The sequence below is a fragment of the Berkeleyomyces rouxiae genome, assembly GCF_048999995.1.
Source record: "Berkeleyomyces rouxiae strain 22BRR77 chromosome Unknown BrBRR77_ptg000009l, whole genome shotgun sequence".
NCBI classification, from domain to species: domain Eukaryota; kingdom Fungi; phylum Ascomycota; class Sordariomycetes; order Microascales; family Ceratocystidaceae; genus Berkeleyomyces; species Berkeleyomyces rouxiae.
Window position 1 is genome coordinate 1205325 of NW_027396499.1, and position 24431 is coordinate 1229755.

The following is a 24431-nucleotide window of genomic DNA, read 5'->3' on the forward strand; positions in this document are numbered from 1 at the left end:
CCCAGTAGCTCTTCATGATCGTTTCTCCATACTATCGACATTGTTGACCTCTCTGACCTTCCAGCAGCCTCTTCTCCTAGCACGGCTGACAGCTCCCGACGTCTGGCCTGAACACAGCTGCGTCCATACACACTTTGACAAAAATACACGCTAAATTACTTGAACCATTGTGTTGCTCGCTTGCCCGTGCAAACAAAGCATATGCATATAGACTGCCATAATCCCTGATCCAGGTTAGTCAAAGCTCGACCTCTCCCCTCTTTGTTCCTTGAGTTGTCGTTGTCGTGGTCGTGGTCGTGGTCGTGGCTTGGTGGTGGAGTTTACTTTCCTGTGCCCCTCTCTACCTGCATATTTGATACATGACATATCAAAAGCACTTGTCTTGTATACATAACTATACGTGTGTAGTTATCTACTCTGCGTTATACAGCAAAGGTAGACCTTACCAGATGAGGCACAGGCTCAAAGGCACACCCACTCTGCGATCCTAGAACCACGCGTGTCCGGCCTTGCCCGAGACCATCTCCCGAGTGGCCTCGAGAGGGAGGGCCACCTGTGCCAGTATAACTAAGCCCCTGTATAGCTAGCTGGCTGACCACGCCATATTAACTGCATTTCCTGCACAGTAGAACGGCATATGCAGCCCGAGACTTTGTAGACAACTGTCGCCTCCACGTCAATCGCCTTGGCCCTCTCTTTCCCTCACACTTTTTCTCTCTGCGACTCGATATCGATCTCCAGTTCAATATCCCACAAGGCCTCCCGGCCATATCGCTTAGTCCTGCTTCTTCGTGTACAAGTACCGAATCTCGGGCCGCCACCGACTGCTTTCTGAGCCTATGTTGTCTTAGAATTCGTGACCTGGGAATTTCTTGGTTTTTTTTTCTTTTCTTTTTCTCAACCCCCGACATTCAAAGTCCAAGCCTCTCCGGTCGGCTTGCCCTCCTCAAATACCCATTAGCTGGAAACCAACACCCCCCTCTTGACTTTGTCTACGTCTGCTGTCTCTCAGCTCGTCAGCGGAACGAGCCTTTTGTATTATTGTCTTGTCTGTGTCTTCTACTTGCACCGTGTTAGCGGCCTGACTCTCTCCCCTCCCCTCTTTTTCTTTTGCTTCTTTTTTTTTCTTTTCCGCTTCCTTCACACGCTCTCACCCCTCCCCCTCCCCTCCTCTCGTCTCCTCCTCTCGTCTCCTCCCCTGCCACTTTGCCCCTCGTTCGCAACCCTTGATTTATTTGCTTTGCAGCTCAAGCCCCAACCTGACCTGATTAGTTCTGTGTCGCTGCTTTTGCTTCACTTTTCTTTCTTCTTATCCTCCCTTCTTCCCTGCTTCTTCTCTTGCTTTCCTCTCCTCTCCTTCTTCCTGGTCTTCCGCTTGCCTCGTGGTTTGTTTGTATTTGGCTTCGATCATCTTCTACACATCACGAACAGCCAGACAACCTGATTTCCTTGTTTCTCTTCACCACGTCACGTTTTTTCTTTTCTTGCCATCACTCTGCGCCGCGTCCCTCTGCACCGACAGAAAAAAAAATCAAAATACCCACGCTTCGATTGCCATAGTCGCTACCCTGACGCTTGCAAGCTTGTATTCGACTCGGCCTCCATATTTACATTTGCGCTGCCGGCTCGAGTTTCTTCCTGTCCGCTCGACTTTGGACTGGCGCACAATCCCTCCAGCCGCTTGCTTCGCCCTTTCTCGAGTCTACTTGGTTTTCGGCCCATCTTGAATTGAATCTCACGGCTCCAACCTTGTGCAAAAGCTACACTCGCCGCTACCCACGACCGGCTGCCGCCTCAAAGCTCAGAATCTTACTGTAACCCCTCTTTCCAACAACCCTCCCATTTAGTTGCGCCACTATACGCCATACTTGCTGCCCTCATGTCCACCATCGAACCACACTTCGGAGGCTCTGATCTTCTAAAGCGTGCGACGCAAGCTTTGATGATGTCCAAGTAAGTCTCTGCTCGTTTTCTTTCTCTAGCTCGGGCGCTCCCGCCCATCGGCAGCATACGAAATCTCCCATGACTCTTCCCTTTTTCACCCCTTCTCCCCTTCTCCGCCCTTGCTGCTGCCGCTCTTCATTGTTGGATCTTTGTCCCCTCCCTTGTTGAGTCTCCCTTTATCTCCATCCCCTTGTTATTCTGCAAGTTGGCAGCTCCTGTTGCTGCTTCGACCTTTGGTGTGTCTTTCCTGGGCGCTACGCTACACATGGAAGCCCACGAGACGCCGGCTGACCGGTCGTGGTTGCGTGTATTGTGCCCACCCACCCCTCCGCCCTGCTAACATGGACCTACTATCTCCTTACGGATAAGAGCTAGCTAGTGCTGTTCTAGCCGTTAGGTTCATTAGCCCGTCATTATGTTTCAGCCCACACCACTACAGAGCTCCAGCCCGGCTCGGCTCCAGTGCCCTTTGTTCGCGCCATGGCTAGTACCAGACAATCAGACAATGGGCTACGGCTACATGGGTGGTGGACAATGTCTTCTACCAGCCAGGTTTCAGGCGCCCTGGTGGCCATGGCCATTATTGGTGTCTCTCGGAAACCTTCGCCGGCCTCTGTGTTTTGCCTCCTCTTTCTCTCCTTCTCCCTCGTTTATCCCTAGCAATTGCGTCTACTTTTCTCTGTTCCTGGTTGGTTTTCTTCTCTTTTTTTTTTCTTGATGCAACCCTTTGTGGGACAGGCCTTGTTTCCTCGGCGTGCGCTACCATCTTGATTGCAAGTTGGCAGAACCCGAGGACATTTTGAGCTCATGTGCGTTAGCCTTTAATAGGATTGGGCCTATTCAAGCCTTAGCATTTGCTCGACAAGTACCAGGGTCTAGAAAGCATGCACGATAAAAGAGAGAAAAGAAATGGAGACCTTGGAGTTCTTCCAACGTTCCTTGGGAACCAGCCGGGGCTGATTTCTTGCCTAAGCCTCGCTGAGCTCTTTTGGTGCAGCAAGGCCGGGACACCTGGCAGGGCGGTCTGGATCAACCAATCCAGATCGGAGTGCCGTGGGTCAAGACCCATGGGTCCTGCGATGTGGCCATGAGCCATTCACGAAGTCGTGGGGACTTTCTGAGCTGGCAGCAGGTGGAGACTTCGCCCGATATTTGGCGCTGCGCATTTTAGCAGCGTGAGAAGCCATGCAAGCACAGCACGGGAACTCGGGCTTGTCTTGAGAGTGAGAGAAGTGGAGGAGGGAAATCCTACAGCATGAATCAGGACGGCATAAGCAAATATTGCTACTGAGCTATTGGCCTGGCACATGTGGTGTTTATAGCTTTCATGGCTTGGATCACTGTCGATCCCCGAGTGGGTAACACGGCCTTCTTTCAACCTCGAGTCAATCATTGTCACCGCTCAAGATCCCGCCTTGTATGCCTTTGTGTCTCGAGAGCAACTTGGCTGATAGACTTTAATTTGCCGTGTTGCCTTGGGGGGCCTTGAGCACCCTGTTTGTGCTGGCCGATGTTGAGTGGTGTGCTGGTGCGACTTTGTTTGTCGTTGACATATCCCTCTCCTTCGGATTGCAGATCCTTCAATGGGCCAGACATTGTGTATTTCCGCACCCGTACACCCCATGCCCATACCCAAAAGTTTTTATTTTTTCTCGGGTCTAGTTCTCTCCCCGCATATGTTTTTTTCCCCCATCTCTATAACGACCCTTGTCGAAAGACAGACAGTATCTTGTCATTCTGCCCCTCCCTGAGACCAGCCCTCTGAAAAAAAAAGCATGCAAAAAGGGAACAATAAAAACTTTGCACTTATTGCTCCAGGTTACTGCGTCTTTGTAGCGCTTGACTGAAGTTTTTCACATTGCAGCACATACATCGCATTGTGCACCTCTCTGCCTTTTCATCTAGCTCATATTACCAGTACCTGTTTGCTTTGATGGCCGTCATATCACTTGCTGCTTGTACACACTATCTGATTTCCCTAGTTCTTGGGTCGGTTTTCTTACACTTGTGGGCGGTTCTCCTACTCGCTCCCCATTTCAGCACCCTTTTGCATTTGGCACGCCTGCTGTTGCCTTGTAACGGCCTGGGACCCGAGTCTAACATATTTGCCCGCTTTTAGCAACAGAACCACCCCGCCGGCGACGGACGACGACGGCGCTGACCACTCCGGATTTGAGACGCCTCGGTCTGGTGTAGCCACGCCGCATCCCGATCCCCACGACAAGCGCTTCCCGGGAATCATGAGCTGTTATGCCCAGGTGAGTACCTAAATCTGCAACCCATTCTGCGTTTGATTTGGCTTTATTCTTGTTTTTTCCGGTCTTAGGTCTGCTGAAGAGTTGTCTCTCTGTTCTTGCTCACTTCACATTTGTCTTGTTTTTTACTGGAACGGCTAGCTTTACGCATTTGCAGCTGTGTTTCGCTCTGTTTTTCGTCTCTCGTCTTTTGTCGGTCCTAGCGCTGTTAGTGGTCACGTGCAAGACAACCCAAAAAAAAGCCCATCGACTTTTTTTTTTTCTGATTTTCCGGAACGAGAGTTCGTTCCGTCTGGTTGGCCAGTGCGCCCCACCACAGGCCAAGTTTGGCTAAGATGGGAGACAAACTTGCTGCATATTCGCTATTTGCCTCTTAGTGTCGGAGGCCACACCGAAGCCCTGTTTAGGCTAGGCCGAAAGCTGCCTTTGGAGGCACCGAGCAGCAATCTCTAGGGGCTTGACTCACGGGACCAGGCCTGTACAGCCTCCTGTACGGCGTCCTAGGGTGGTTGGTACGTGTTGAAGAGTGTCAGCATGGCTACGACCTGCTAGCTGTGTGTGTGGAATTTATTTCCTCGCACGAAATGGTAGCATGAACTTGGCAACCGGCTGGTTACCTGGGCCTATCCCAAATTCAAAATTTGCATCTGGCTGGATCTTTTTTTTTTATTTGAGGCTCGGAATCCGACTCATCTAAAGAAAAAAACTCTTGTCAAGAAAAAAACATCACAACGATACCCCCAGACTCTGTTAATCAACCCTTCCTGCTGGAATACCTTTTTTTTTTCCCTCTTCCTTAGCCCACTAATTGCCCCTCAACTCGTCTTCTCTTCTCCCCTCCCCCGCTATTGACATTTCAATCTCATCTGGGCGCACACCACGCCAACATATACTTGTACGCCTTCGCAATCGATTTGGTGAACGGGCGCATCCACACAAACAAAGTTCTTGGCTGGGAGTCTTCCAACTTGCGCCACCGCCTTCTTCCTCGCTTTTTCTTTCCGCTTGTTTGTTTTGATGGTTGTCGTCGTCGTCGTCGTCATCGTCATCATCCATCTTTAATATTGACATTACATCTTTGCCTAAACCCGGCTTACGGTCTGCGTTTTTCTTCTCTACCTGAGCCGCCCTTCTGCTCTGCCTTCTCAAAGTTTGAGACACCAACCTTACACCATTGTTTCCGGCCTTTAATTCTGCCTTAATTAGGCGCATTAGTAAATCTAGACTGCCACCCATAGTCTGTGCCGAAAACATTGACCATGTCTATTGACGATGTTTCTGAGGCTGCTCCGGCGCCTCTCCCCTCTCCTGACACGCTGCCTCCCAAATCAGCCATTCAACTACCACCATCGCCGGCCCCAACAGAAAAGTCGTCCTTGAAGCGTTCCCAGAGTCCTGGCTCTTCATGGCCCGACAATAAGACCCGATCGAGTTCGCGCAGAACTGCATCCTCAAGACGTGGATCGCATGCCCCCATAAGCCGCCTAGCCTCCTTTGCGCAGCCTAAATCATCGAGTCAAGTCAAGTCTGCGCCAGTTGAAGCCGTGGTTTCTGCCAAGACTGCCGAGGTCGAACCGTCTTCGAGCTTCAAAAAACAAATTTCCACGGAAAACATGGACAAGATTACTTCAGCAACTTTAGCTACTAAAGTGGTGGCAGAAGACCCCCCAAAGAGACCTACTCTTCAGTCAAAAGATAGCAGTGGTAGTGGTTGGACTTTAGCCGAAAACATTAAGAGACTAACAAATTTCCTCAAGAGCGGTCCCTCCACCCCCCGCGCCCTCTCGGTTTCAACTCCCACAGACAGCAGCAACAGAGGAAGTGACAGCAGCAACACGATAAGCAGGTCTGCTACCCCCAAACCCTCTTCCACCACTGGCGCTCCCGCTGTTGCCAAGGGTAAGCTCAAGGTTCGCATCGTTGAGGCTCGTGGGCTGGGAAGATGCCGCGAACCTCATGTTGTCGCTCTGTTCCAGCGGAGCCAGCTTATTTCAGGCACCGCCCTCGTTTCTGAATCCGGCGCGACCGCTGGACCCCCACTGAACCGCCCCATTCCCATGCAGCGGACCGGCAGCAGCCAGGGCCGCTTCCCCCACGGTGTTCCCATGCGGAGCCGCCAAAGCAGCAACTCGAGCGTCAGCGACTCCAGGACGAGCGACGGAAAATCACTCAGCAATGTCAAGTGGGACGCGCAAGCGATTTTGTAAGTTGCCGCCCTCTCCTGAACCACGTTTTTTTTTCTTTTTCCATGAGCTAACTTCCATTCGCCAAGTGATGTCGTTAACTCCGATACGAAACTCGACATTTCTGTCTACGAGCAAGACGAGCAGGGCAATGACATCTTCTACGGCCATGTCACCTTCGATACGCGCGCCGACAAGCAAGAGTCCATCAAGGGCTGGTTTGCCCTTGAGGGCCACGCAGATACCCCAGCGCCCACGGGCGAGATTTATGTCGAAGTCCACTACGAACGCGCCGAACGGAAACACCTTGGACCTTCAGACTTTGAGATTCTGCGCCTCATTGGCAAGGGCACCTTTGGCCAGGTGTACCAAGTGCGCAAGAGAGATACCCGGCGCATCTACGCCATGAAGGTCCTTTCAAAGAAGGTCATTGTTCAAAAGAAGGAGGTAGCACACACGGTGGGAGAGCGAAACATTCTGGTTCGTACTGCGATGTCAGATTCGCCTTTCATTGTAGGTCTCAAGTTCTCTTTCCAGACACCATCCGACCTTTACTTGGTGACCGACTACATGTCCGGTGGCGAGCTCTTCTGGCACTTGCAAAAGGAAAACAAGTTTGGAGAGGCTCGTGCCAAGTTCTACATTGCCGAGCTCATCCTCGCCATTCAACACCTGCACGAAAATGACATTGTGTACCGTGACCTGAAGCCTGAGAATATTCTTCTCGATGCCAATGGCCACATTGCTCTTTGCGACTTTGGCCTTTCCAAGGCTAACCTGACTAAGAACGATACTACTACGACTTTCTGCGGCACTACCGAGTACCTGGCCCCGGAAGTACTGTTGGACGAGTCGGGCTACACCAAGATGGTAGATTTCTGGTCGTTGGGTGTGTTGGTGTTTGAAATGTGCTGCGGCTGGAGTCCTTTCTATGCGGACGACACACAGCAGATGTACAAGAACATTGCCTTTGGCAAGGTGCGCTTCCCTCGTGATGTGCTGTCTCCTGAGGGCCGCAGCTTTGTCAAGGGTCTACTCAACCGGAACCCTAAGCACCGTCTTGGCGCCATCGGCGATGCCCAGGAGCTCAAGGCGCATCCCTTCTTCAGCGACATCAACTGGGACCAGCTGGCGCGCAAGCTCATCACTCCTCCATTCAAGCCAACCCTCAAGTCTGACACCGACGTATCGTACTTTGACCCCGAATTCACGACCGCTCTGGAAAATAATGGCTCCCTGAACGCGCGCGCAGCAGCCCTTGCGTGCGGCGTCGCCACATCCACGCCGCTCTCGCCGTCGGTGCAGGCCAACTTCCAGGGCTTCACATATGTCGACGAGAGCACGTTCGAGGAGGGCATGGCCCGCCAGGGCCGCAGCAGTCGCTACGATAATGACTCAGACGAGGACGCGCACTCGGACATGGACGATGGCTGGGACAACCTGAGCGACATCAACCTTCACCGTAGCCATCTCAACACCCTCGAGCATGCGTCACACGACGACGACATGCTGGGCGGTCAGCACTTTGACCCGCTGATTTAAGGACGGGCGAGGGCTTCTCTTTCGTCTCTCGGCGGCTTAGTCCTTTGTCAAAAGACTTCAAAAAAAAGCGGTCGGTCTGTTTTCGAGGTCATCACGCCAACTCCCTGACTAGCCTATCAAAGGCAGTCGTTCTAATTCTATGGCCGTGGGCATATTCCTCTCGCAGTATCTTTTATCTTTTCTCTTCCTCTCTCTTCTTTTCGGGGGTCTTAGCGACAATCCCTTCTGTTTTCTTTCCGTCCTTCCTTTTCTCTCTCTTCTCGGGAACACCACCTTTTTTTTCTTCTCTTATATTTATTACGCCGTCAGTTGTTTTCTTTACTTTTCTTCTATGGCTGTCTGTTTCTTTGTCTGCGTTTACGAAGCTTTTCGGAAGTTGAATGATTACCTCGCGTGCGCCAATGGTTTTTTTTCTTAGGAATTTCCTCGTTTCTTTCCTTCTTCTTCCCCATATTAATGGTAAGAAAAGGGGCAACGAGCGAGGAAAGGAAGAAGAAAAGCATTCACAAAATCTTATTTGACCTTTGACACGGAACGGGGTGGAGTTTGTTCACTTTGGTGTTTATGTTTTCTTCCTCTCTTCTTCCATTGAAACAAAACTACCGTCATGGAAGGTCCAGCTGTCTGTTTCCTCTTTCTTTTTGCTGTTTCTTCATGTTCACACAATGTTGCTTTTTTTCTTCTTTAGTGTTGTTGAATACCTTTTATCCGCTTTCCCCCCTCCCCCCCTTCTCTCTCTCTATGGTTCTGGTGTATCGCCGTCAACGTCTCTGGGTATTCTCGGTTTCTCCTCTTTCTTTCCCTTTTCTTTTTTTTTCTTAAAAAAATATGATCTTTTGTGTCTTTACTGTTCTTTTATTTTTTTTTGGAGGGGGGGCGGGGCGCAGGGGAAGATGAAGTTGTTCCTTGGAGGGTGTTGTTTTCGTGATGATGTGTGGCCAGTGTAGAATATGTGTATTTTCTTTTTCCAAGTAGTACAAGAGATGATGCGGGGCTATGTTTGTATAGTATCCTTTAGCACAATCTACTTTCCCCCTCCCGCCATCAAAACACTGGTGTTCTTCTGGTATTTCCATCATGATCTTTTTTTTCTGGCTAGCTGTGACATGTGCTTCGCCGACGTGGAAATGGGTCAAGGGGAAAAATCCATCATCTATTCATTCCTACAGTGAGAATCTGGCGTGTGCATGAAGAAAAGACGTCGAAGAAAAAAAGAGGATCAGGGAGAGAGCAAGCAAGTGAAAAAAAAAGAATGATACAGAATTTAAATAATTTAGTGGGCGGCAGCAGTCTCCTCCTCTTCCTCCTCAACGAGCCAGTCCTGGACAATGGCGGAGCCGTCGGCAGCGACAGCGGCGTCGGAGCCCTCGACCTCGACGGCCAGCGACTCGTACTCCTTCAGGCTGGACGCAAGGTCGGCCTCCTCGGGCGACACGGGGGTCTTGGGCAGAGTGAACTTCTGGACCTGGCCCTCGGAGTCGGCGGCGGAGATGACGGGGGCCTTGTACGAGGCCAGGGACTTGAGGTACAGGTCCTGGACGAAGTCGGCTGTGGGGAGGGGGAAGCGAGTGTTAGAGTAGGGTAGAGAGAGGGGGAGGGGGTGGATCGGGATACGTACCACGGCGGACGGCGGTGGGGGCAATGAAGGTCCGGGCCTGGACGGAGCGGGCCAGGGCAACGGTTCCCCGGCGCTGGAAGAGAGAGAAAAGTCAGTACGGGCCACATGGGATACAAGATGCGGTTAGCACAAGGGAGAAGCAATGGATATATATGTGTGTGGCAGCAGAAGACGAGCGAGCAAGACAAAGCTGTGGCTGGCTGGAGCTATGTAGCTAGAGCTAGCTAGCCACAGGACCAGAGCTTCCCAGCATGTGTGCGGGCGTGGAGAGCCCATAGAGCAATTGTTCTGAGCGCTGGGCCAGGACAGACACCGGCACGAGACGGACCGAACGAGCCGTGGAGACCAAACGCGACTGAGTTCGGGCTGTGAATGGAGCAGTGGGCGGACCAGACGACGTCGAGACTTGGGAGAGCTTCAATGCGAGAGATTTTATCGGATGTCGCGGGTCCAGGACGGGGCGAGTTAAAGAGTGGGAAATGCTGCTGCGGGAGGTTTAGCGGATAGGTGGTGATGCTGGGGATTCCAAACTGGCCACGGATGCGGGGGCAGCGAAGATGATGAGCCACCAGCCACCACGCCAGGCCTGTTGCAGCTCACGGCAGAGTGATTATTGCTCATCGGCATCCATTGAGCTGGATTGGCAGTCTGGAGGGCCCATGGACGCTCAGATGCCACCACAGCAGGATGTACACGCTGGCAAGCAAACCCTTCAAAGCTCCGCAGAGCCGGCCAACTTCGGAGACAGCATCTGTGATGGTAGACCTGCGCGAAGCCATTGGCAGCCGAGGGACGGCGGGAGATTGGCAGCTCGGGGCTCATTCGACAAGCCCCGGGCTATTGTAGGTCTAGCCGTGTTCCAAAAGATCGTGGTCGGTCGGGCTCTGTCGGAATGCCGATTCGTTCGTGTGGTCTCGCTCGTTGCGTTCTGGTCCAGGAGGGGGGCGGTTTGGGGCGGGTAGGTCTCGCAGCGCTGTATTTTGGGGCCTCGGCCAGGCGCTGTACAGGGCTGTTGGGGCGCTAGGGCGCCTTCAGGTTGCGCTGGAGTTATAGCGGGTTGGAGCGGGTACGGTTCACATGCTGAAGCGGAGCACTTTTTTTGACTTGACTGCTGCTGCTGCTGCACACATAGAAAGAGAGAAAGAAAGAAAAAATACAAAGACTTTAGGCTCGAAAAAGAGAATAATAGGGACATACGGCGGCGCGCGACACAACGGGAAGCATCTTGTCGGGAGGTTTTGTTTTTTTTTGGGGGTTGTTGAAGAAGAAGGGAAACAAAAAAAAAGAACAAGACGACGAATATCAAACTCGGTCGAAGGCGGGTAAAAAAGAGAGAGAGGGAAAAAAAGAGTTCGCTGGCAGGGCTCCCTGTCTCTCTCGCTCTGGCTTCACAGGCCGTGGCTCGGAATTGGGAGGGAAGGGCAGCCTCAGGCATTGACACCAATGGGCACTGGGCTTCTGGGCGTAGCCCCACTTTAAAGCATGGTGCGGACAAAGACGGGAAGGGGGAAATCGAAGTCACGTGGGGATTGTTGGTCACGTGGGGGTCAGACGAAGCTATTGTTACTAAGCTCGGAGGAGCAGGCAGTTGGCGTGAAGCATTCTATACATAAACAAGTTCAACAAGAAAACAAACAAGCAAGACGCAGCAGCGCTTCTCACTTCTTGTCATTGCGAGCATCAAGCTCTCGAGCCCGGGCCTTGGCCTCTTCCAGAACCCGCGCGTACTCGGCCTCCTGGTCCGCCGAGAGTGTGATGGAGCGCAGCGGCGGCACATCGGGCCGGTTGAACGGATCCGGCAGGGAGTCTGGATGGAGACATCGGTCAGAACGGCAGAACAGCATGAAGCCACATATACGCACGGAAAAAACAGAACAACAAAAAGACAAGAAAGACTCACATGGATTCCAGGTGTGGTCATTCACGCAGTGCGCGTAGTCGGCGTCCATTGTCATGCCATCAGCCGAGAACTGGTGCTGGCGCCGCATGGCCATGTCCATCCCGGGCGAGTTAAGACCGTATTCCATGGTGGCCGTGGGGCGTCTGGAGCCAGCGTGCAAAGCGGCAGGCGTCGACGTAGAAGTGGAAGCAGAGGTCGAAGAGCTGCTGGCGGTAGCGGAGGTGGTGGCGGATGCGGGTGCCTGGGCTTTGGCTGGCTTCACTGCGGCGTCTGATAAGGGCGGGGGCCGGCTGGCTGCGGAAAGCTTTGCAGACGGGGCGGATGAGGACATGCTGTCTAGGAGGAGCTCTCATTCGCTCATGAGTGGGCTAGTAGCGGAGCAAGGCCTCGAGCCGGGCAGGAGTCGTCGAGTGGGGAGGATAGGAGAGGCAGGGGTGGCTAGGGTCTGGCAAGGGTCTGGCAAGGGTCTGGCTGTCTGTTTTGCAAAACTCTAGCTACAAGTCACTGACGGCCATCTCTACAGTGGGTCTACAGTTCCACAGGCTTTCTTGCCTTTCGCTTCCGTCATCCATCACCACCCAACGTCACTTTCCGCTCGAGCCGCCAGTCCCCGACGCCGTTCTTGCCGTTCCGCTGCATCTCCGGACTTCTTCCACTGCGTGCCCTCTACTCCCGCCTCGCTTTGCCCAATGGTCCACCTTTCTTTGCTGCTTCTTGCAACGCCTCGCAGCACGAGTTGAAAAAACCCCAGCACCCCCCGTCGCCGTCTCTCCTCCTGGAACTCGAACTGCAGGCAATCCCGTCCCGCGACCCGGCAGACTCCCCATTTTTTCTTCTCTTTTGTTTCTCCGTGGCTCTGGGGCTCTCCCCGTGTCGCAGCTTCCTGATACCACTCTCCATGGCTTCTTCGCAAACCGTCCCGAATGCCTGGGACGATGATGACTGGACAAAATCGGCCGATGCGCTGGCCAAGCAGACGCAGGCCTGCTCGCTGGGCCTCGGCGCGGACCCTGTAATAGCCGCCAGGCCCAAGCTGACCCGCGCTCAGCAGGAAGCGCTCCACCGGGAGGAAAACCGCCGCACATGGGAGGCAGCGTAAGACCCAGCGCCATCCACGATTCCTGCACGAGAAAGAGACCCCAGGCTAACCACCTCTCCGCGTCCCGGCGGCCGGCGGCTGTGTCTACCCAGTGACACTGTCCAGCCCTTTTCCTTTCTGGACGCCTCGTCCACCGCCATCGCCCCGCCCGAGACCTTCCGCCAGGTGCGCGTTCTCAGCCGCAAGCCCACCACTGCCACCGCCAGTCCGCGCACGGGCTCGCCTGCTCTAGCGCCAGGCCCCGTGCTCGCCCGGCCGACTGCGTCGGCATCGGCATCGGCGTCGGCGTCGGCTTCAGCATCGGCCTCTGCAGCTGCGTCCGACGACGAAGACGGCAAGCCACCGCCCAGCCTGCAGGAACGCATGGCGAAGCAGGCCCGCGAGCGCGAGGAGAAACAGCGCCGCTACGACGAGGCGCGCGCCAAGATCTTTGGCTCCACGGCTGCCGCGGTGCCTGCGGGAGGCGCGGCCGCTGGCTCTGTGCCTGCGAACGCATTGTTGAATGCAAGCCCTTCCGCCTCTTCGCCGAGAGGCCGTGGCGGACGCGGCAAGGGCGGTCGTGGCCGTGGGGCTAGCAGCAGCCAGCGCCAGGCCCAAAACTACCACCAGGCACTGGGCCTCGACGATAGAGACAGACAGTACAGCAGCGGCAGCAACAACAGCGGCTTCGAGGATTCTGCGGCCTCGCATGCAACTGCTTCCCGTAGTGGAAGACGTGGCGCGCCTCGTGCTACGGGTACCATTGCGCCCGGCATGGGGCCTGCAGGCGTCTCAACTACTAAAGACGGCCTTGTGCATGCTATTCGCGCTCCGCGTAACCCGCCCGAGCCCGGGGGGCGTGGTGGGTTTGCGGCCAGTCGGAGGGGCGGCCGCGATGGTAGAGGCGGCGGCGGTGGTGGTGCCGCTGTGGGTGGCGGCGTGAGCCTGGTTTGATAACTGGGTTCTATGCCCGCGTAGATATGATAGAAGGATAAAAAAACACATGACTTTCATTAAATGATTTTGAGGTATCCTGTAACCCTGCCGTGACGCCAACTCATAATTCGTATCCAGGTAAAGTATCTGCCCGTATTTTTAGGTGTCCACACGTACATCCCCCACCGACCCCGCCAGTCTCCCAAAACCAGAAGACTTACCACCCTCCACCAATCCGCCCGGCAATTTGCGCCGCACGCTCAGTCTGGCTCATGTCCTTTTTGCCCACGTCGCTGACCACCTCCCGATACGTGGTGTAAGCCAACTTCTCCAGCCCCACACCCGACAGCTTCGCCCAATGCCCAAGCGTCTCACGAACGTACTGCGTGTCAACGCCCTGTACAAACTGACCATCGACGGCCGTGTCCACCGGCAGCGGCTCCTCGTCAGCCGAGAAATACGCCTCGTCGACCGCCGCCAGCCACGCCTTGTGGTCGACGGCGCCGTCGACCGTGTTCTGCTGCACCACCAGCGCATCGTCCGCCTTGATCTGGCCGCCGCCGTTGGTACATCCACCAGGGCACGCCATGACCTCCACGTACGCATACTCGGGCTGTGCACTAGCACCCGCGCCACTAGCAGCCGTGCCGCCGCGCCGCCGCGCGCTACCAAACGGCTTGCCGCCCGGCATTAGCGACGCACGCGCAGGCTTCAGGCGGCGCACGAGGTTCTGGATGTTGCGGAAGCCGTAGTATCGCGCGGCGCGCAGCAGCGGCTGGCCTGTCGCGGACTCGAGCGTGTACTCGACGACGTCGGCGTTGCGCCCGCGCGCAGCTACGATGCGCGATCCTGTGTGCTGTGCGCCTAGCGCACTGAGAATGAAGTAAAGGCTGCCTCCCGACGGGCCGGCGGCGGCGGGCGAGCGTAGGGCGGGCTGCGGCCGCTGCAGAAAGGCGGAGAGCACGGGGTCTGGGAAGAGGGGCTGGGGCGCAGGCGTCGACGCTGGGAAATGGAAGAGGTCGAGACCCCGGGTGGATGCGAGCGTTAGAATCTCGCTGGTTGTGATGACGCAGTCGACGTCGCGTACGCCCTTGCCGGGTTGGCCGTCGGCCGTGGACCAGACAGAGTCGGTGAGCTCCTCGCGGGACGCCTCGAGCTTCTTGTCAAAGCACGGCATCACCGTGACGTGGTATATCCTGCTCGGCGAGATATCGAGCGTGCGGCTCAGCGTGGTCTTGACAAGGGTGCCCAGGAGTGCCTGCGGTGACTTGACGCGTGACATGTGCGGGAGAACATATGGGTGGGTCTTTTCCGCATAGCAGACCCAGCCGGGGCACGACGACGCCAGAACCGGCGTCTTCCTTGGCGCAGCTGCAGCCGCATCCCGCTGTAACACGTCGTCGGCCTCTAGCACAAGGCACGCTTCCCGCGCCACATTCGTGTCCAGCACCCAGCCGAACCCATTGCCATGCTTACCGCCCGCCGCCAGGCCTTCGCGCAAGAACCTCTCGACCAAGCGCCCGGCCTGCGCCTCGGACATGCGGGGCCCCATGGCCGCCGCCAGGCTCGCGCGGGCCTGCGGCGCGACACTTGCGACAAACAGCTTGGCCTCGGGGTTTTCGAGCCCCGCGACAGTCCAGCGCGGCGCACCGCGCCCCGCCGCCGGCGCCTCGATGCGCAGTGCCGGCGCCTCGATGCGCAGCGCCGGCGCGCGGTCCAGCACGCTCAGCACTTCAGCGTGGCTCTGCAAAGATACGAGCACGGCCTCGGCAGACGTCACGCACCCGGAGCACGCGAGGCAGTCGGTCAACGAGATCTGCGCGGGCGCCGCGGCGGATACGGAGCCGGGCGTGCCGTCAAGCACCACTTCGTGCTCCAGTGGGTCCGCGGCGGCGGGGAGCGTCTCGACGGGCTTAATGCAGGCGACGCCGGGAGTGATGAAGTCGTTGAGGTCGTCGACGGAGAGTATAGCGCTCATGGTGGGCAGTCGGGATTAGTACCAGCGCGTAGATAGTTATTTAAGGATAGAGAGGGAATATGACAGAAGATAAAAGTGAGAATAGAGCAAGGCGACGTCGGAAGCGCCGCCGCAGTCGATGATGTCAGAGGCTGCCTCTCTGTCGAAAACGTGCTTAGTCAGGCTCAAGAAAATGAAAGAGCAAGAACAGCAGCACAAACAATGGCCAAGAGCCCAAATTAACTCTTTTTTTCTTCGTTTCGTCCTTGCAAATGCTTAGAAATCAGAGCAGCAGAATTGTCAAGATCATTGTCGCTTTCTGAAGCATCCAATTCGTAATCGGCGCCGCTACCAAAATTTCAAATGCGAAACCGGCCAGTGGCCAGCTAACTCGGCGACGGATCCGGCCCCACTATTGCTCTGAGGTTACACGGGAGCGGGTCAAGTGACACTGTACGACATGTACTGATACTTATGGGACATGGGATTTCGAGACGACCTGCATTCGGCTTCTGAGCTCATTTATTAGCATTCTGACAACAGGCTACAAATCGACGCACGATCTTTGCGATCTAATTCTTCGTTCATGCTTGAGAAAGCCCTTGTATAAAATAAACTCGAATACATATTCATCAATCTCCGCTTGTCTCCATGGATGTAAGTCCCACGCGGTCCCGCCATCTTCCAGCGCCACCCGCTAACCCTAGCAACACCAGAGCATTCAATACTACTGCTTCTCTAGCTGTGCTTGGCTTGGACTGCAGGGCGGCACTTTGCTGGTGTTCCCACGCTTCGTCCTGTCGTTGCTCCGCGAGGATTACCAGGCTGATACCGGTGCGCCGAGAGCCCACTTCCTCCCCTCCGGCCGCGAGGGTCTACGTGCTTGCTAACCCGTTCTCTACCGCAGCTTTGGAAGTCTACTTTGCCCGCTCGCTCGGCTTTGCGCTCATCGCGTTGGCTGTGTTCCATGTCGTTCTCTCGGGCGGTGTTCCGCTGACGTCCTCGCTGTCTGAAGGTACCTCCTACTCCTCTCCCTGCCTCCTCTAGCCAGCCCACCAGACGCTTCTAACCCCCATCCCCATCGTAGCAGTCGCCGTCTCGCCCTATGCCAGCGCTATTATGCTCATCTCGGCTCTGCACCATGCTGCCACCGCGTCGTACTGCTACGGCATGTACACGTGGGCGAACCAAAGCGCTTTTGCGTTTGGCCTGCTAGTCAGTGCGTTTCTGTCCGTCGTCGGACTCGGCTGCTTCATGTTTGCCGGCGACACGAGTACCGTTAGTAAGAACCTACATCTGGATAAGGCGACCAGCTCGTTTCCGTTCAAGAATGCCGAGGCATATCATGAAAAGAAGAGCAGAATCCGCAAGAACATGTAGAATGGGCCTTGGTTTCTTTGCAGTGTTCTGTTGTTTTCTTGTTATTTCCTTGGAGAGGACCACTTGGAAGATGCTTCACAGTCACCTTCGACGATATACTTAATATGTAAGCAGCGATAAATATTTAGGTAAAATATGAGCTCTTTAGCACGTCAAACATATTCTACTATATAATTAATAGACACTATAAAGCAGATGCCGGAAGCTCTTTGTCGCCCCACGGAAAATCCAGAACTGGTATTACATGCAGGCCTTGACCAAGAATAAGCCGTCAAAAGTGTTACGCAAAACTTCATGATCCTCCATCGCCCCAAACGCAGTGTGCCCTCATGCCGCTGCTGTCGCTGCCTCTGGTTTGATTTCTTCCTGTGCCGGCATATCCAAGTCCATTTTATCCTCCTCCTCGACCGCTACTGGTTTCTCTGCTTCTGACGCCTCAGGAACCACGGTGTCCTCGCCGGCCTCGCTTCGTCGCTTCGCCACTGTGGATTCCGGCGCTGGCGTGCCTGTGTTTTGCTCTTTCTCCTGATGCCGGGCTTCGCGCAGCTTCTTAGCCGCTCGTGCCTCGGCCTCGGCCTGAGCCTCAGCTGCCAGGACAATCTTGCGCCGCTCATACCACGCCGTTTCGCTCTGGATGACCTGGGTCAGGAGAACCTCCTTATCGAGCCACTCGCGCTTGTACATTTCCTCCATTAACTGGATCTCTTTTTGCAGCTCCTCGCCTTCTTCCTGGGACCATCGCAACTGCAAGCGGCAGCGACGAAACAGCTTTTCAAGTGGCATATCTAGTTCGTCCTTGGAAAATTCCTCTTCAGAGAGTTGTGTGAATTGGTCGCCGTCAAGGTCTTCGAGGAGCAGAGACTCGTCAAGCATAGATTCGTCATTACCCGTTGTTGATGTAGGCGTCTTGAGGATGATCTTAACCTTCCGACTATTGGGCCCTCCGCTAAGATGCGACTTGGGCACTGGATCACTGGGTCGTAGATCTTCAGTCTGATGGACGGTACGCATATGTTTGGCGAGTGCATCTGAACGGGTAAAGGCGCGGTCACACTCTAAATGTTGCTGAGGTTAGTAATTGGTTACACCAACAAATTAAGCCGGGATACTCACCCGGCAAGTAACAGTAAAAAGGCTTTTCCCGTGTGTGACTCCGCATGTGTGCCTTGAGGGCATATCCCGACGCGTGGGCCATGCTTTTGCGCGAGCAGCCAATCCACTCGCATGTATATTTCCGTTGGCGGCCCTCAATGTGCTCGTTGTGGATGTGGTCGACCAGCTTATCCATATTTCCCTGATCACCGGCTTCGCAGCCCTCCCAGGCGCAGCAAGAAACCTGCTCCTGGAAGTCTTCGTCGTCAAAGCGCGCATTGGCTGGTGAGCTGGGAATGTCGCCGTCCGTGTCGCTGGACACGTCGGACATGCCGTCGAGGAACTCGGGCGCATGCTCGTCTTCGGGCGCATGGGCGGCTGGCGATGGCGGTGCAATAGCTGCTGCGTCATCGGCAGCCTCAATCTTCAATCGCTTCGTGCGGTTGGTGCGCAGAGCCGTGTCGGCGTCGGTGGGGTGGGTGTCGGTGACGCGGCTAGCAGCGTCGCTTTCGTCGGCATCGGAGAGCACATCCGAGAGCGACGTGGCGGGTGATGGAGCAGCAGCGGCTGAATCAGCGTCGTCCCGGAGAGTCGGCATTGTGGGAAAGCTGGCGGTTATCGCGGCGCGCGGCTGGAGAAGCGAGTTGGTGGTCAATGGAGGAGGGCTTGAAGCGCGAGTCGCAAAGGTGGCGGCAGGTAAAGAGAGAAGTGCGCAAAGTAAAGCAGGCGCCGGCTAGAGACTAAAAGCACGAAAAAAGAGGGAAAAAAGGTAAGAAAAACAGAGATAAAAGTCCGGGGCGAGGCGCGGTTATTGGTGGCAGAGAAATTTGTAGAGCGAGGCTTTGTTGTGAATCCGAAAGTTGGTGATGTGACGATGTTAGCGATGCTCTTAGCGCTGCCTTGCGGTCTGGCAGCTGACAAAGATCAGCTGACAGCTGCGAGAAGCTGATAGTGAAATATTGAGCTTCATAGATTCCGCCAGCTGCAGCCAACTGTGGCGGCATGCCTCATCGGGCCGCCGTGGCCTATCGTCAACCTCCTTTGGGGTTAGGCCCGTTGCTGCAACAAAATCGAGACCCCCACCACAACAAAAGCCAGAGCCAGTCAACAATCCGGGATCTGGGGACGAAGCGAGGGCTGTTCTCCTGATTTTTGTGTGCGTTTTTGTGGTGCTTCTCGTTGTCTTCTGCGGCGTACAAGTACAACAATCCTATCCTATCCATCCGATCAGCCTGCCCCACGATCATCTCATCTCTGCCCGAGGGGACTCGATATCCTGTGCCTAAACGACCAAGACTTCTTGATCTGATCTCCTATTCTCTCTTCTATCCCGCTCTTGCTCTCTCGCTGCAGCCACTACCATGTCTGCCCCCAAGATCTTCTCCCTTGAAGGCAAGGGCCTCAAGCTCGACTCCGCCGCCGACATCGAGCCGCATATTGCTCCCCTCCGTCAGATGGCCGATGTCGAGGAGGTCCGCCTGCTCGGCAACACTCTTGGAATCGAGGCCTGCAAGGCCCTTGGCGAGGTCCTGGCGACCAAAAAGACCCTGAAGGTGTGTGATGTGACCCAAATTTGGACTGTCGCAGTGGCTACCCCTCCCCCTCTCTGCCCCCTCCCCCCCTTTCCACTCTTCAGTCTCCCGCCGCCCCGCTAACCCTCCCACTTCCATCTTCTAGTCCGCCAACTTTGCCGATATCTTCACCGGTCGTCTGCTCAGCGAGATCCCCGATGCGCTGTCTCACCTGTTGACCTCGGTAGTCAATCTGCCCCACCTCAACACCATCGACCTCTCGGACAACGCCTTTGGTATCAGCACCCACGCTCCTCTGGTGGTCTTCCTCGCCGAGCACGTGCCCCTGCAGCACCTCTACCTTAACAACAACGGCCTGGGCCCTCAGTGTGGCATCCTGGTCGCAAACGCTTTGTCTGAGCTGCATGCCAAGAAGCTCGCTGCCCGCAAGGCCGGCCAGACCGTGCCCGACCTAGAGACCGTCATCTGCGGCCGCAACCGCCTGGAGAACGGCTCCATGGTCGCCTGGGCCAAGGCCTACACCCTGCACAACTGCGTGCGCCACGTCAAGATGGTGCAGAACGGCATCCGCCCCAGCGGCCTCACCCATATTTTCTCCTACGGCCTGAACCGTTGCAAGCAGCTGCGCGTGCTCGATCTGCAGGACAACTCGTTTGCTCTGGTTGGTGTCAATGCCCTCGTCAAGGCTATTCCCGGCTGGGCCTACATGGAGGATCTGACTCTCAATGACGGCTTCCTCAAGGCTGCTGGCTCCGAGCTCGTCGCCAAGACCCTGGCCGAGTCTGCCAACAAGAACCTGCACACTCTGCGCCTACAGTACAATGACATGAACGCCAAGGGTGTGGCTGTGCTGCTTGAGGCCGTCAAGGCGCTGCCTGCCTTGCGCAAGCTCGAACTCAACGGCAACCGCTTCTCCGAAGACAACGCCTGCATCGAAGCCCTCAACGAGCTCTTTGAGGAGCGCAAGGAGGCCTACGACGGCCCCGCCATCGATGAGGATCTGTGGGGCCTTGACGAGCTGGACGAGCTAGACGACGACGAGGACGATGAGGATGACGACGAGGAGGAGGAGAAATACGACCCGCTCGTCACCGAGGAGGAGGCTTCCCGGTTGATTGCCGAGGGCGAACTGGCGCAGGCCGAGGAGCCCGTGGCGCAGGAAGAGGACAAGGAGGTTGATGAGCTGGCAGCGAAGCTCAGCAAGACGGCTCTATAGAGTCTCGGGGTGAGATGGTAGACACTAGAGTGCGGCGGACATTTGTTTCTTTTCTTCTTTTCGTTTTTCTTTTGGGCTTGCGCTTTGGTTCGCCTCGGGGCGGGCAGGACACGAGGGTCGGCGCCATTACGGCGTGGCTCTGGTTTCTTACCCCCATATCTAACATGTGTGCCTTGCGGTTATCTTGGGTTGGTTTACGGGGTTCTACGTTGTTTCGTCTTTCTTGTTCGGGCGCATGTTAACTTTTGAAATAAAAAAGCAATACCACATAACACAATGTACCACATGATAAAGTGACAGTTACGTAAATGTGTATGGAGAAGATATCTGGTCTCTCTCTCCCTGTGTTACGCCACCCCAGAGCTTCTTCTAGTTCCCAGGAGCCTGTGGCTGGTTGCTCTGCCCTTGTGTCTCGAACTCCGCCTCGTCATCGATCAACACACAGTCCACCGGCGGGAAGCGGGAAAACAGCAACACGGCCATAGCCAGCAGCGCAATAGCGGCGTTGCAGAAAAACGTCATGTGCGCGACACCACGGGCGGCCAGCGCCGCAAAGGCGTAGCCAAAGAGGCCCTGCGTTGTCAGGTTTGCCATGTTCTCAACCAGCGTCACGGCGTTGAGCGCATCGGCCCGCTGCGACGCCGTGCACATGTCTGTGATGACGCCCTTGGCAGCCGGCGCCGAGCCTGAGCCCAGCGGGATAAGGAAGGCAGCTGAGAGAGGCGAGGGGGGTTAGCTGATGGTGTTTCGAGAGGGCTATAGATGCGGGGGTGGAGGGATTCAACCACTAACCAAGATAGATGTGCCACTTTTGCGTGGCAAAGGCTGCCAGCGTCGTCATGGCTCCGTCGACAACGAGACTCCAGCGCAGAAACACTAGGTCAAACGACAAGTCGACCGGCTCTCCGTCGGCGAGATCCGACTCGCGGATTGGCCCTGCCTCTACCTGCACGGCGTTTGGCGCAGCCACTTCAACCTCCTCAGGATGTGTGGGCACAATGAGCGTGTCTGTTTCCGATGCACTACTTGCCGCCACGTCTATTGTACCGTAGCCAGATGGGCTCTGGCTGCCATTGCGAGGTGTCGTATCTGTGCTCATTCCAGCAGCATCAGCAGCGGCCCGGCGCGCAGCGGCCAAGCGATCGCGGCGCGGGGCGTAGTGACGGCGGCCCCAGGATATAATACGCGGGAAGACAAAAATCAGGAACAAGCTGCGCACGAAGCTAAACTCGGACATGAGCAGGCCATTATCGCCCTGCGAAAAGTCGAAGACGGCCGTAGCGTACATTTGGATTAGAAGTGGCGCATAGCCTGTAGCCACGACACCGGCAAAGATGCCAGCACACAGCACTCCAACGCCATAGTGATGGACAATTCGGCCGCTTGCGAGCCGTGCAAGTTGTGGCTTGAGGATACGCAGCGGCGCGAATAGTCCATTGTTGGAAGACCCGGTGCGCGCGCCAGACATGTGCGCCGGGTCGATATACGGCAGGAATAGCAGTGTGTAGAGCGATGCGGTCAGGAAAGAGACAAACGCCAGGCGGAATGGCATCAGCACACCAAAGATGTTGCCGATTTGTCCGCCCACTGTCGTATGTTAGCAGCAGCGGATGGAAGAGTCTAAAGACGAAGTGACTTACCAATGAAGCCAACAGACATGCCAAGCATCACGCAGCCCTGTAGCCGGCCAAATGTTGCAGTCCGCCGACTGGCTTCGACAATCTCGCCGATAAAGACATTGACGACAAGTCTAGGTCCACGTTAGTGGATGCTGCCCTCGCACGCTGAGCAAATGAGAGACTTACACGTAGCCAGCTGGGCCGCCAAAAATGGTCACGGCCTGAGTTGTCTGGATAATAATCATGCCCAGTCTGCCACCAGTAATGACACCTGTGATCTGCAGGAGGACACGCAGTGCTGGCACTGCGGTCTGGAACATGAGCGTGGCGCGGGGCCCAATTCGTTTAATCAGCCACCCGCTGAAGAACAGATTCATAATTCCTTTAGGGGCGTAGTCCACAGTGTTAGCAATGGCAGCTTCCGGGGGCAGCGAAAAGTCGGCCAGCAAAACTTACCACAAACAGTAGTGCTCATGCCCAGAATACTATACTGTCGGGCAGTTCCAGCTGCAACCTCGTTGATGCTACAGCGGTCGCCATGACCGACATACGGCGGGTGTGATTCGTAGTAGACGTCGCACTCAATCAAGTGAAAGACATGTAATAAACTAGACGATGGCTGTCAGTCCAGCCGGGCGCAATATCACCAGCGTCGGTAGAGCAACTCACGAGACTTGCGTATAACTAAACGACAGCGTAATCAGGAACCCAGCCATTAGAATCCGAGCTTCGACGTGGGCGAGCCGCTGCCATAGGTCCCAGAAGAAGCCCCTGGAGGGAGTCTTGGGGCTGTCCTCCATGTTGGGCTTGAGGGCGCCGGCCGTCAAGGGACGCCCGGAGGCCGGGCTGGCCAGAAGCGGAGTTATTTCGCTGGCTGGCTGTGATTCAGGCATTGAGCAAGAAGATGACCAAAGAGGGCCGGAGGAGAGGAAGAAGGTCGAAGGGAGGACAGGCTAATTCAGGAGAGAGGCAAGATGGAGGTGCTGGCGAGACGAATAAAAATGGCAATCATTGGAACAAGGGTCGGTCTTCTGTGCTTATTCATCACACGTTGTGCCACTCTGCAAGAACAACAACGGCGCCGTGAAAATACGGAAACAAAAAGAAGCCGTGCTTATGCAAGTGTAGTAGTTATGGATAATATCCGAAATATAGAGGCGGCAGGAACGGAATTACGGGGCGGGCAGGTGCGGCTGCTTTTTTTCCACTCTGCTGCTGGTGGCGCTTCCCAGATGTGGTGTTCTATTCTTATGGCTCTTTCCTACTGCAAGTTGGCTCTGTTCTTGTAGCTCTTGCCGGTCTTGTTGCAGGTGTACACATGCAGCGCGGGAAATTACTCGCCGTAATTTTCTGCCACTTTTTTTTTCCTGCCCCTGTTTGATTGGCTCTTTTTTTTTTTTCGGAAAGTCCAGCTGTGTATAGTTATGTGCAAGCAACAGCCGGCAAATGTGGGGCCGCTTTTTTCGAGCCGGCAGTCTAAGATAGGAACGCCGGCCGCTCCCTACACCCGACTCAGGGTTAATTAGTCATAACCCTTATTCTCAATGCGCATGAACTTGTATTCTTCAACAACGTCGGCACTTCCCTGCGTGTGCCCATCAGATCAGGATTGACTCTCCCAAGTTAGGTGAGCCTTGGTCAGTCCCTCGAAGCTCCTTCCCTGCTGGAGTGAAAAGGTCCGAAGGGAGCCTATTATTGGCATCCTATGTAGACTCCCTTGCATTCCAGACCATATGACAACTTCAACTTGTTGTAGTCATGTAGTTCGCCCGGGAGAAGTGTCTTGTGTTGAAACTGAGTCTAGGAAAACAGCTCTTGGAGACCGTTCAGTTGGAATTGTGCAAAGAGCAAGGCGGAAGGTTAGTTGCTTGTATAGGGCTGCTGCCACGGTGATATCGGGCCACTACTAGAGCCAGCCGGTCGCCCATGGGCAAGATCAGCAGCGAGACTCCATAGCCCATCACGCTGTACTATGCTCGCCTGGCGGCTCCCACAAATGCAGCCACCAATGTATTAGTCGGTCCATTCTATCCCAGGCGCAACGCGGCAGTTCGTCTGGCGGTTACACAGCGCGTCGCCTAGTCCCAGTAGCCCATAGTCCCATTCTCCGTGCCTGAGCCCAGGGCCGGCTTTGCGCCCCCTGCAAAGGGCCTTTCTTTGCTGGGCGTGTCTCTGGCCG

At 55.4% G+C, this 24431-nt stretch overlaps 10 protein-coding genes across 10 annotated transcripts; 5 read left to right on the forward strand and 5 right to left on the reverse strand.

The window, feature by feature from the left end:
* Positions 1–1879: 1879 nt before the first annotated feature.
* BROUX77_006919 (uncharacterized protein) lies at positions 1880–4214 on the forward strand (the record flags this gene model as incomplete). The annotated part of the gene is made up of 2 exons (XM_073751957.1): positions 1880–1953; positions 4064–4214. 2 exons carry the CDS (start codon positions 1880–1882, stop codon positions 4212–4214), a joined length of 225 nt encoding a protein of 74 aa, XP_073603066.1.
* A 1244-nt stretch (positions 4215–5458) lies between these two features.
* Positions 5459–7924, forward strand: BROUX77_006920 (uncharacterized protein; the record flags this gene model as incomplete). Its single annotated transcript, XM_073751958.1, has 2 exons — positions 5459–6402; positions 6472–7924. The coding sequence occupies 2 exons, from the start codon at positions 5459–5461 to the stop codon at positions 7922–7924; spliced, it is 2397 nt and encodes a 798-aa protein (XP_073603067.1).
* A 1273-nt stretch (positions 7925–9197) lies between these two features.
* Positions 9198–10766, reverse strand: BROUX77_006921 (uncharacterized protein; the record flags this gene model as incomplete). Its single annotated transcript, XM_073751959.1, has 3 exons — positions 9198–9472; positions 9543–9615; positions 10740–10766. 3 exons carry the CDS (start codon positions 10764–10766, stop codon positions 9198–9200), a joined length of 375 nt encoding a protein of 124 aa, XP_073603068.1.
* Positions 10767–11200: 434 nt separating this feature from the next.
* Positions 11201–11773, reverse strand: BROUX77_006922 (uncharacterized protein; the record flags this gene model as incomplete). The annotated part of the gene is made up of 2 exons (XM_073751960.1): positions 11201–11349; positions 11443–11773. The coding sequence occupies 2 exons, from the start codon at positions 11771–11773 to the stop codon at positions 11201–11203; spliced, it is 480 nt and encodes a 159-aa protein (XP_073603069.1).
* Positions 11774–12340: 567 nt separating this feature from the next.
* Positions 12341–13474, forward strand: BROUX77_006923 (uncharacterized protein; the record flags this gene model as incomplete). Its single annotated transcript, XM_073751961.1, has 2 exons — positions 12341–12537; positions 12634–13474. The coding sequence occupies 2 exons, from the start codon at positions 12341–12343 to the stop codon at positions 13472–13474; spliced, it is 1038 nt and encodes a 345-aa protein (XP_073603070.1).
* A 199-nt stretch (positions 13475–13673) lies between these two features.
* BROUX77_006924 (uncharacterized protein) lies at positions 13674–15434 on the reverse strand (the record flags this gene model as incomplete). The annotated part of the gene is made up of 1 exon (XM_073751962.1): positions 13674–15434. The coding sequence occupies one exon, from the start codon at positions 15432–15434 to the stop codon at positions 13674–13676; it is 1761 nt and encodes a 586-aa protein (XP_073603071.1).
* A 630-nt stretch (positions 15435–16064) lies between these two features.
* BROUX77_006925 (uncharacterized protein) lies at positions 16065–16793 on the forward strand (the record flags this gene model as incomplete). Its single annotated transcript, XM_073751963.1, has 4 exons — positions 16065–16070; positions 16130–16247; positions 16321–16428; positions 16501–16793. The coding sequence occupies 4 exons, from the start codon at positions 16065–16067 to the stop codon at positions 16791–16793; spliced, it is 525 nt and encodes a 174-aa protein (XP_073603072.1).
* Positions 16794–17120: 327 nt separating this feature from the next.
* Positions 17121–18483, reverse strand: BROUX77_006926 (uncharacterized protein; the record flags this gene model as incomplete). Its single annotated transcript, XM_073751965.1, has 2 exons — positions 17121–17848; positions 17907–18483. 2 exons carry the CDS (start codon positions 18481–18483, stop codon positions 17121–17123), a joined length of 1305 nt encoding a protein of 434 aa, XP_073603073.1.
* Positions 18484–19246: 763 nt separating this feature from the next.
* On the forward strand, positions 19247–20633 carry BROUX77_006927 (uncharacterized protein; the record flags this gene model as incomplete). The annotated part of the gene is made up of 2 exons (XM_073751966.1): positions 19247–19438; positions 19563–20633. 2 exons carry the CDS (start codon positions 19247–19249, stop codon positions 20631–20633), a joined length of 1263 nt encoding a protein of 420 aa, XP_073603074.1.
* Positions 20634–21002: 369 nt separating this feature from the next.
* Positions 21003–23145, reverse strand: BROUX77_006928 (uncharacterized protein; the record flags this gene model as incomplete). The annotated part of the gene is made up of 6 exons (XM_073751967.1): positions 21003–21346; positions 21426–22220; positions 22274–22383; positions 22439–22634; positions 22709–22860; positions 22922–23145. The coding sequence occupies 6 exons, from the start codon at positions 23143–23145 to the stop codon at positions 21003–21005; spliced, it is 1821 nt and encodes a 606-aa protein (XP_073603075.1).
* Between the last annotated feature and the right edge of the window lie 1286 nt (positions 23146–24431).